General features: G+C 33.8%; 1 protein-coding gene across 1 annotated transcript in view; it reads left to right on the plus strand.

Moving 5' to 3' along the window:
• LOC139144793 (NAD(+) hydrolase sarm1-like) overlaps positions 1-12,225 on the plus strand; it is a 35,545-nt gene that overhangs the window by 4,819 nt on the left and 18,501 nt on the right. Inside the window, exon 2 of the mRNA XM_070715568.1 lies at positions 6,742-7,043. Within this exon, the coding sequence (XP_070571669.1) occupies positions 6,742-7,043 (302 nt within the window). The remainder of the gene's footprint in view (positions 1-6,741; positions 7,044-12,225) is intronic.

Raw genomic sequence — 12,225 nt, forward strand, 5'->3', positions numbered from 1 at the left:
ACAACAAAGAAAATTTGCCAAAATTCAGAATTTAGGTGGAAAATCAACTCTTTTATTTCATGCTTCAGATGGTGAGTTCTTCAGTGATAAAAATCTGTCAAATGACATTCATCTTTTGGTGAAAACTGTTTTTTTCAGTGTCAACAAATCTCAGTAAATTATGCATGACAGTGATATCAAGTTATATCCTGCAGTGTTTTTTAGGCGTTGCTGTTTTTCCCTGCGTCTGGTGTACAGGCGACAGAGTTGTCTGGCTGATATGACAAATAAATTATTCATTGCCTTTGTGTATGTAATCCTCGTGGTGTTGTCGCAGACGTCAGTTGACGTTATGTCTTCCCTATATGTGCCAAGTTGACTGTAATCAGCCAGTGTCAGGGAGTTTTGAGACTTAATCACTTAATAGTACCGATTTGAAACTGCCACCGTCACAAATTGTAAGAGAGAAAATCATTGCTGCTGACCACAACTGTGCAGGCAGTGATTTCAGGTCTGTTCAGTAAAACCTGTATATTGTGTCTGTGGTGACTGCTCTCAAATCAAACTGACTTAACTCCAGTAAACATTCACAATTTGCTTTTCAATGACTGAAACTAAAAGGATGGTATGCTGTATTTGTGTGACACTGGAAAGTCTGATTGTAACGTCCAATGGTAACGTACATGATAATTGATCTTAATTTGCCAGTTACACAGCAGATAAAATGTCTAACTTTAATAATTAGGATTAGATGTAATCTTACATAATACCATAAAATATTTATATCGTAAAACAATATCGCTTGTACAGCCAGTGAAATTTCAATGTATCAGTACTGATATTGTGAATTTCTTACAAGTATTTATAAATCTGTCAGCACTATTTGATAACGTTGGAAAAGTTATCACCTTGAAAAAAAGATGAAATGAGTACAATTTATAACAATCAATGTATATGAGGATAGGCTAGGCTTGATTAAAGATTTACAAAAAATACACTGATGGTGTTTAGCCTAGAGGGAACAGCGCGTCCTTATGTTGCATAATCTCCCTTAAAACAATTTGAAGGATTTTCTTCAATCACCAAAAGAAAATCTCATTAGTGTGTAGTAGCTCTCTGTAGAAAACTCAAAGCTCCATTGAATGAATTCTATCCAATCATGGTAACTATTTAGTTTCCCTTGAAGGATTATAACCTGAAGTCATGTCAGTACCAATTTTGTGGCTGAATTCCCCAAAGCACAATAACGAGCACTCAGTCGAAGCGATACTACCGGTCATATTTCTCTGTTCTACACCAGTTTAATTATATTTCCTTTGTTTCGCTTATATATATGACATAGGTTGACCCAAATATTCTAAATTACCCATTTAATTGAATGTGCTGGTCAAAATTTGATGTGAATTAAACTGATAATTTCCTGATATGATACCTATGATATGTTACTGGTAGATGAGACTGACCTTTCCAAAGTATATAGAAACCTAACATGAATTCATTTTGAGTAATATACAAAGTCAATATTTACCTTCATAATGATTCCACATAATTTTTTGCCAGAATTTGGGAGCAGTTGAAGTTATTTTGCTTGAATATTCAAGTGAGTTGTTTCAGATCTATTAGGATTTACAGTAACTTCTAAGGGTACATGTTTTTCCAAAAGAAATTGAGTCAGTCTTGGTAACTTTCCAATCTGATAAACAAACATGTTGTTCAAACAGCCAGCGTATGTTTGAACAGTTTTCCAATTTTACATCGTGTTCCAAAAATATTATGACTAGCATATTTTTTTATTTCTGCAACAAAACAATTAGTCATGATCTGGAAATAGTAACTGGAGTTTAAACAGTCTAATTATTGCCGTGACAAAGAAATTATATCCCTACACCCATAACACATGCTAAATGCTCACTGAAGGTAATTGACAGTAATGTCTGAAATTTTCTATTTTCAGTGGACTTGAAGCTCTCATTATAAAGCTAGTACATGCATTAGTAAAGTGCAGTGTGTTTTGAAATTTTCTCCCCTGCATCACTGCAAATGATTGCAGACAGTGAGACGGAGATTGTAATCTGAATGAATTCATAACACACTGTGTGATTGCCCTGTAAATAATGTATCATCTGACCCCTTGTTGATAGTCTGAAGAGTCATACCAGCTTTTACCTTCTCTTTCAAGCCATCGCTAAAATATATCATTTTTACCAAGCCATTAGCGAAAATCATTGCGCAGTCTCTATCTTAATTTACGTGAATCTTATTCAAACTTCAACCTCAACTGTTTGTGTTTTGTTAATGATTTTCAAATAAAATATTCTAATTTTTCCAATAAATTCTGGACAAAATGCAACTTAACTTTTGCGGTAGCTAGGGTATTATTGAGTTTGGCAATGCAAGTCATCATGATAATGTTGTGTCTTGCATAGACCACAATATAAAAATACCTGAATACATAATGTTTATCATATATGGTATACCCAGAGCCATTTGGCAAAAATCAGTGCGGTATTTAAAATATCAGTGTTCTATACTAATATCCAACATGTTTAAAGGAGAAAACTAAAAACCTAAGGTAGCAGGCCAACTTCTGTCTGTATTAATCTTGTTCATTCCTGAATCAAGACAATTTTTCAGGAGGGACCAGAGATCCAGAACACACCATATTTAATCAAAATACAAAACATGTACTCTGAGTTGAAATAATTGTTTTACTGTACGCAGGGCTCCACCTCATCTTGTAGTGGAAAGATATTTTGTTATTTTTAATTTCCATGTTTGTAATATTTCCAGGGACTTGGAAAATAAGTCAGCTGTAGGAATCACACACGTCTACAAATTCAGGTTTCCAAATTATTGTTTTATATGATCAGCATTGGGAATTCTCAGTACCAAGAGTTTTTAGGTCAGACTCCTATGCAGAAGTATGTTGATGTATGTTTGTAAAATATATTTGTCAAGCATGGAATGGGGTATATAATAATAATAATAATATTTTATTGCTTGCTTGTAAATATAGGATTTACATCACATTTGTGGCAATAAAAGTGTGATACAAAAATAAGTTAAAATTTCTTCAATAAAGATAAAGTATTACAGTATAGTAATAGTAGCTAATAATAAATATAACTAGGTATTTCTTTGTTTATATAAGTAAAAATATAATCAGCAAGTTGTTCATTAAAAGATAACTCTTGTTTTGTTAGTAGAGAAATAAGCTGATTTTCAGTATCGTCGTTTGGGAAATTGATTTTACTGAAAATATATAAGCCTCAGATTCTTTCCACAATAGGTCTATTGAGTCATTTTAATGTGTAAGTATGCGTATTAGGGCCACTCCGGAAAGCATGGTTCCATACTTATTCAACTTGAGTGAGTATACAACGCAAGTGAAACCAGTAGCCAGGCTACTAATTCATGGGGCGTTACATGAATTCCTGAAACTGTTGAAAGTAAAGCTATCGAGATCTGGAATCTAAAATTTGAATTGACCAGGGTTTTGCTGCACACACACACACACCCACTGAGTGAATGGGCTGTTTCCCATTAATACTTCTTGACTGAAAAACCTTGAAGCAGTTGCATGTGTGCCTATAAATATGAAATAAAGATGGATTTACCATGCATTGTCCTTCAGTATGGCCTTACAATATATTTCAGTATATCCAGTGCATTGTCATTTCAGGGTCATACATACAACATCATAACAAATGTATTCAGGCCACCATGCAGGCATATGGCTCGCTAACATTGAATTGCTTTTATAATCTCAACTGTTAACACTTCAAAACAGCTGTGCTCTGCATAGAGTATTAAAATATTACATAAATCTGTATGAATGCATGTCTTTTTAAATTTTGAGTGAATTGCAACATAATGGTTATGTTACAAATTTTTATGGTGGAACTGCATTCAAAGAACATATTATGATTTTTTTTCTAATTCAGTGTTAGTCTTTACAAGTCATTGTCCAGAACATTGAGGTGCTTTCTCTGTCTTTGCAAGCGTTTAGAGTAAAGATCTATACTAACAATGGATCATTTTGTTTCCATTGGAACAGTCCCATATTTTGTTTCCATGGCAACCATCTCATGAAACCATACACTTCACAGACATTCACTGAATAATAATTAAAAAAGAAACATTAAGTCTCTGACCTCAAAATACTGTCATCTTTTTTCAGAATAATTTATAGCATTTGTCGATTATTTTTCTGGTAGATACACTGTTTTGAATACAACATTTGATAGCTTGTGGTTACTAAGCAAATTACTAGAGGTAGAAGTCTGGCTAATTTCATTACGTTTTATTCATGAATATTTTTTCAATGTGATGTTTATATCTGAACAGATGTCTTAACACAAAATTTCTAGAAAAGTGTTAAAAAGTGAACTTTACAGATGAAATGGATAGGTCCATGATCTTGCTGGCCTTTTGTATGAGTAATCTATCTAAGTTCTAAAATAGTAAAATGTATTCTTGTCTGGAATTGTGCTTTATTTGCAAGCTGTTGAAATTGATGCTGCCTGTACTGTTTTCCCATAAAGCACTCTGGGATTGTCATATCAATGCATTTTAATGAAAAATTAGGCCTGCACAATTTATTGATTAACAAATCCATTTACTTAAATTCTTAAATATTTGACATCATTGATTCGTATTATGACTAACAGCATTTCTGGGAACAAGTACATGTATTGGATTATAGAGTCAGGTTTCAGAGTTCACCTTTGACCTAGTGACCTCTCAAATTTGTGCTAATACTGTCATTTTCATGCCAATAAAATGAAAATATTCCAGTGTTGTGTTCTCAATCCATTGAGAAGCAAAAAAATGCCTTTGGTAAACTGCAAAAGCCTTGCAATTATATATATCCGTCAGAGCTCAAGCAGATCATGGTCGATTTTGACAACCAGTGATTATCACAGAATAGTTTCTTAAGATGGCAGTGGAATGAATAATTATTATACTAACCAATAACATGTTTTGTTATCAGTAAAATGTTTCAATCAATATGATGAATATCATAACAAAAAATTCATATATATTGCCATACAATTTCCCTACCACAGAAAATGTTTTTTACGAATTCATATTAAAGAGAAAACGATAAACAGCAATTCAAGAACTAAGTGTGCTTTCCACAAATAAAAATTGTGTTCAGTGATAGAATCATAATGAACCTGTCCATACTGAATAATTTATCGAAGTATGGTGTAGCAGACATCCATCACCAGTCAACCATTTGATAGAGATGCCATCTGATTTATCATCATGCTAATACTTTCATCTTGCTGCAATACTGAAACCATTTCAGACTGATTTAGGATTCAGCTTCACAATCCATTTGCTGAATCCAAGGCTGGGTGGATTTTGCCAAGGTGCCGGCTCTCACTCCTCTGCCTCTGACAGGAAATACCATATGACGTTGTTTGTACTGTGGAAATAATATGTTGAGGATTTAAACTCGGTACTCAGTACCAGCTCAATGTATCGATACATTCAAGATCTTGTCTCACACGCAATTTTAGTGTTTTCAATAATGCTTACTGAATATCTAGTCAATGTACAGGCAGCTTGGTTTAGTTTTCAATATTAAAACCTAGGAATTAATTATTTTCTGTTAAATACCCGGTATAAATTTGAACATAATTTTTATGCAAAATTTTCCTTAACAACAGCTCTGTACCAATAAGGAATAATTTTTTACATACATTTTGTATGTTGTTATTAAATCAATTATTCAGAGATGGTTACATTGAAAACTGGTTGTGTCATTGAAAATTGAATTGAAGTTTTGTGTATCTCATTATTACATTAACATATTTCAATGACGACTGTAATATTTTCAAGGTGGTATCAGGTTCTCTGGCTCCATTGTTTTTGAAATTCAATCTTTCTGTTTTCAATTTGAATGCAAACTTCCTGAGGACTTTGTACGGTACCCCAGAGAGTTACCGGTACATATGAGTAGTTCTATAGTATGTCATTGATTTCAGGTTATTTACCCTAAGAGTCCCACAGTCAATTTTTGTTGCCTTTATAAAATATATGTATGGCAGAACAATTTTTTGCAGATCCAGGCAATTTTTTACAGATTTTCCCCAAAATTTTGATCCAAAACTGTAGCCAATGAAACGTTATGATTGTTGGGTCCAAAAATTACAGAAAGTCATAAAAAATTGGTAAAATGTTGCACTAAAATTTTGGGTCGGGAAATTACAACACTCAAACGGTGAAATGATGTTTCAGATTAGTAATTCAGATGTAAGTCCTGTATGTTTTGAGTTCTCAGACGATGATGATGATGACACAGTACGCGTCAACTGAGCATAAATTATGCAATTTCTTGTCGCTTGAGGCAACAATACACCAGACAGCTGGACACCAGACATAATAAATGAAAAATTATTGAGTTTCACATATTTAGAATGTAAATAAGAAGTGAGAGTGAATTTGTCCATGATGAGCTCAGTATATTTGTTTGACAACTTCATTAATATTACATTTAAGTTGCTTTTGCTATTTGATCTTGGTCAAATTTGAAAATATTCACATGTAGACAAACACTTAATGATCAAATATACATGAACTCCTCCTATTCGTGCCTTCAAGGTCCTTACTGATAGAAAATATTTTCAAAATGCATTAGATTGTTCATTGGAAATTAATAAGTAGTAACAATAAAGGGGAAGTTTATCGCAAAACTGATCATGCTTTTTTGTTGATTTTTAATTGAAATTTCATTATTTTCCTCCTGCCAAGGAATTGTATGACATAGGTGCTATTGAACCATTGCAATTCCTTGCCAGCAGTAACAACAACATAGCTTCAAGACTGGCCATCCAAGCTCTGACCATAATCGGCGAACACGTCCCGGAGAAGCTCGGTGAAAACATACAGAACTGGGAGGTGAGGCACGTGGCCATCTGGCTGAAAGGAATCGGGTTTGATGCCTTCATAGATACCTTCACTGAACACCGAGTGGATGGCGATCTCTTGCTGACTATATCTGAAGATGAACTGTCAAACGACATTGGAATAATGAGCAAACTCCTGAGACGGAGGTTGGTAAATTTGATTTGTTTTCCTGCAAATCTAGATTGATTATCTACGGCTGCCAATAAAGCTCACTGTTGTAAGGTATGCACATCAGTGAGGATGCTGTGGTAAGATGCGCTAACTTTACAGTCCTGATCCAAAAATCTCAAAGTGCACTGGTACTTTAAGAGGTTTTGTCTTTCTAATTTCAGATATTCAACACATCACAGATCACAAATGTATCCCTTATCCTGCCAAGTTCATAAAGTATGTCACCATCAGATCATAGCATTTCCAGTATGTTGCATTTTAACTTAAGATTTGAACATTTGAAGGTCCCAGAAAACAAAGAGACTAGCTGCAAGCAAGATTTTTACTGACTTAAACCACCATACACATGATACCATATATGATGCCACGTAGGTGAAAATACATATAGGATAAATTACAATAATTTCACAGCATTATATACAAACTTTTGTTTAAAATGAGTGGAATGTTACAAAATGTCACGAACGGAGGCTGTTTTATCAAAACGTTAGTCGGATAATATTCATTTCATGTGAAAAGTTAAAAGTAAAACCTTGCAGAAATAGTCTGAGCCGTTGGTTGTGCTTGTCAGAAGCGAGCTCTGTCCCTCCGGCTTGTAGGTTAATATAATCTTATCAGGTGAAAGATGATATAATTTTTCATTCTCATACATCAATTATTCAGTTTATTCCATTATTATATCACAGACACTCGAAGGGTTTTCCAATCGTTGCATACTATAGTCGATAATTCATTGTGTTTATACAGAGAGTTGACAAGATAATGTAGATAGATATATTCTGTACAAAGAGCATATTGAACCAAGTTAAATCATCAGATATACATAACGCTAGTTCTAAGTTTGTACACCTGAACAAATGCAAGCATGACTACATGAAATGAACATAGAAACATACCCCCTAGTATAATGCTGCAATGTAATACGGCCCACCTTGACTTAAGTATTTTTTCAGTGCTGCTTGAAGTAGACTGAAAATTTTAGATAATCTATGAAAGAAAATACTGTATGCTGAAACACAAAGCTACTTCTATGACCAGAAAATGTCCATACCATAGTAATCAGTTTGTGGAACATGCCACAACTGCACTGTGATAATACTAACAGTGTTCATTACAAATGAAAGGAAATCTGCAGAAAACTTCATGTACATACCGAAAATTTCAAAAACTCAAAAATATGCTATAACTCAAAAATATCCTATAAAACAAAGTAAATAAGTACATAAAATAACACTACAAAATTTGAACACTACAAAATTTTGCTGTCTGTCGGTAATGTACGTTAGGATGCAATGTTTTTGTTTTCTTGGCATGTGTCAAACTGTCTATTTGGAATCATGCAAAGGACTAGTAAAGTGAAATTCTAGCATCATGACGTTATATTTGTAAAAATAAACCATTGACATCATCTCTTGTACTTTTGAAATGTCATACTCAGCTGTAAGCTATTTCTGCCCCAGTTTGAAAGTATGCACAGAGTGACCTGATGACGCCATGTATGGGCAGTGTGAATATTCACCTCTCTTTTAAAGGTTGGGGGTTAAAATCTAAGAATTTTGTCACAGTCATCATTAATTACTCAGTTGACTAGCACCCATTCCTTCCTATCTATTCATCCTGACTCAACAAAACACAATCTTTTATCATTATTGTTGCTTCTGTGAGAAAGCAGTTGAGTTTGTCATTACACATCACTGTACCGGTACCGCAAAATATGCTGAATATTTAGTGGGAAAGAAGGCCATATCTATATCCATGCTTTGTGATGCGTGTTACCATTTAGTATAGCATAGTCAATAATTACTACATTCAGTATTCAAGCCTTGCAAGGTTATCGCTATGGTAACCATGATGAATTACAAACACACAATTCAGTGTTTAAGTCAAAAATGGCTGCTGTAGATGAAATTAATGCCAAACTAGAAATAGAAGTAAGTACTCAATGTCAGAAATATTTCTTCGGAAATTAAGAATTTTTCAAAGTTAATCATGTCAATGATAAGTAAATATGCTCAGATTAGCAATCATCAGCGAGACATCATTATCAAGAAAATAATCAAGTTTATACGTAGTATCAATACTCTTGACAAAACTCTAATTTTATCATCTCTGTTAAATGCTGCCCTTTCAGAAGGCCCAGGATGTCAGTTGATATGGTTGCCTGGCAACAGTGTGGCACATTGTGGTTGCCAGGCAAGAGGATATTAAGATTTACTATGTAGCAGCTTAAAGAGTTTGAAAGAAGAATCATTTTCACCTTTAACATGCGCATTCATAGCTGCAAGAAAGATTAGAAAGGACATACTCTTCTGACACACACACAAAAATCGAGTATTAACTGAAATATGATATTTCTTCTTGTCTTGGTTACAGTATTTTCATTCTAAATGATGAGATCATTTCTGGTGTTTCAAACACTGATAATGAAATGATGTCACCCAAGGTCTTCTCATCCTGTTTGTCATTTGTTTAACAGTCATCATTAAATATTCAATTTTAGCTGATGGTGTATCTTCCTCAAGGTATTGAATTTCAAGTAAAATCTAGCATAGCTACATCTCAATTTTGTATACAGTATAGACATTGAATATTTCCATAACCTTACAATAAATATAGTTCTGCAGTAAAAATAGATGGATTCAAATAAAAATCGGTGACAAATGCTATTACCGGTAGCTATGTCAATAATACACATTACATGGGGGTACTTATGCAATCACTATACATGTGTCCTGCATACCGGTACACAAAAATATTCTTGATGTGAAAAGATTATCAGGCAGTCGCCATCAAGCAATCACCACTGGCCATTTGTTTGAAAAGGGAAACATTAATGACAGCAGTCAAAAAGTTCAACACATTTACTTACCATATCTACAAATTTTCACTTCCTGTTTTTTTTTCCTATTTCATATGGAAGAGATAAAGAAATCCAGGTCGTAAAATAAAAAGGGTCGATTATTTTAGTTTTTTGTTCCTGGTAATTTTGTCTCTAAAAGGGGAAAAAATTTAATGTATGCATAATTATACTTTTTTATGCTGTGTTCATTAATTTATATACGTACATAAATATATACATGTAGTCCTCAAAATTTAAAAATTTGAGGAAGAATTAATATCTAGCTTAATGTGAATTAGAATGCAATACAGTGGCTATGCTGAAAATGGAGAATTTTAGCAGAACAGGCTGCATACCGGCAGTGCAGACTGTGTTGTACAGTACTGACTCATATGGTCAATAAAAACTGTACTTTTTATGCATCCACAAAGTAAAATAAACAGCTGTAGTTAAGGACAGTATTCATTGCATCTATTTGTTTGAATGTCGGCAATATGGTGATTCTAAATATATAATTCCAACCTCCAATACAACCATCATGGGTGTCCAGTTACCATACGTAGATCCATGTCTTCAGATAGCAAAGTGCTCAAGCATGTACAGCACGAGTCTGGATAAGTAAATAGTAAAGTGACATAGATTGATTTTATATTCAAGTATTTTCGTATCTGACAAATACTTTTAGTTGAATCGAAGATCTTGTTACGCAGCCATGCATACACCAAAGAGATATACAAGCCTAAATTTTCCATACTCAGTCAAGTCTGTGGTTAGCATACTGCATTTTATGTTCTGTCTTGATGCCTATGAACAATGGGTGCAACTGGTACGCACAGAAAAGTCGGAGGCAGAGTGGCATGCTGGTAAAAAAAAAATTAAGCAATTGGAAAGTATGCTGTAATAACAAAAAATTAAGGTGTATGGTAATAATCGCTTATTTTTTGTGGTTTTTGATCAAAGCATCTGTATATAACGTCTCGAGATACAAAACTTGTATCTTGAAAATGTCCTAGATGAATTTGATCATTGTGCTTTCATTCCATTTTTATCTTTTGTATGTCGAGTTCAAGTGTCATGAAATGTGAAAATACATCATGGCAAAAAGCGCTGAGAGCATCTTGTTTTATTTAAAGATGGGTAAATGATGATAGATATAGTTTCACATGAAGGATTGTAACCTGGTTTTAACCCACAAGGCTCAGGGTTCAGTGATGCTTAGGAAAGTTGATACATCAGTAATAAATCTGAGGAAATCTATATAAAGCATAGTTTGAACTCAGCTATCCTTTCATATCAAGAGTGACACCATTCAAAAGATGGCTTATCACTGAATAATTTATAAATCCTTCAACTTTCCACTTTTCACCGATTCCCATCAAAAGAAATTTTGATCAATTATATTATATTTGATCAATTGTATTATTGTCCCGGTTTCCTGGTCTGTACTGATATCTACTCTGTTGAAATAAATCTGATATTTTTCTTGAAGATAGCAAAACTGAAAATAAAATTTTGACATCATTATGCAACAACAACCATAAGTCATCAGAATGCTATGTACCTTACATCCAGTGTTGAAAGACGTGAATTGCGTCAGTTTGTTCACAAAGGTCAACCTTTTATCTTCAGTGTCATACTTTACATGTCGATGTCTGTAGTATATTTCCACATTAAACTTCTGGAACTGGCCATTGCGTTATTGATTTTTTTTTTCATTGAAACTTGCTCATCCTGCATTTGCTGTGGCTTCACAGTCACATCCAGTCATGAATTGTGAAGTTATGAAACAAAAATGTCATGAAAAATGTGTTTACATTAATTTCAAGTGATTTCAAAGTTCATCTAGACTGTAAAAATTTGTAACGTTTTGTGAAAATTTATATGCTAAATGTAATTTAATATTTTTTATTTTGGCTATTAACATTCTGTACACATACTGCCCAATTGCAAGGCCGGGAACTTCTCTAATAATAGCTATTCTTGGCATATCAAAATATGTTGTGAAGGTATTGAACACTTGCCAAGAATTTGGATCCCCAAGCATCTGATCTTTATGCAAGGGCAGCCAGTGTTGGCAGAATCAAGTTGCAGAAATACCGTCACATTTCAAGGCATGTAACAGTGAGGTTATATTAGATGGCACGTGTAGGGTAATTCTGCGCCTTTGAAATGGAGAATTCCTGAACTCTCATGGCGGCAATAATAACATCAAATATACATTTTCTGAGAAGAGTTTTGGATACGGTACTTCATTATTGCTGCTCACAAATGGAGAGGGAATTAAATCGTTTGAAATGCATTTCTGCAGAAATATCAGT

Source organism: Ptychodera flava, chromosome 12, assembly GCF_041260155.1.
Source record: "Ptychodera flava strain L36383 chromosome 12, AS_Pfla_20210202, whole genome shotgun sequence".
Lineage (NCBI taxonomy): Eukaryota > Metazoa > Hemichordata > Enteropneusta > Ptychoderidae > Ptychodera > Ptychodera flava.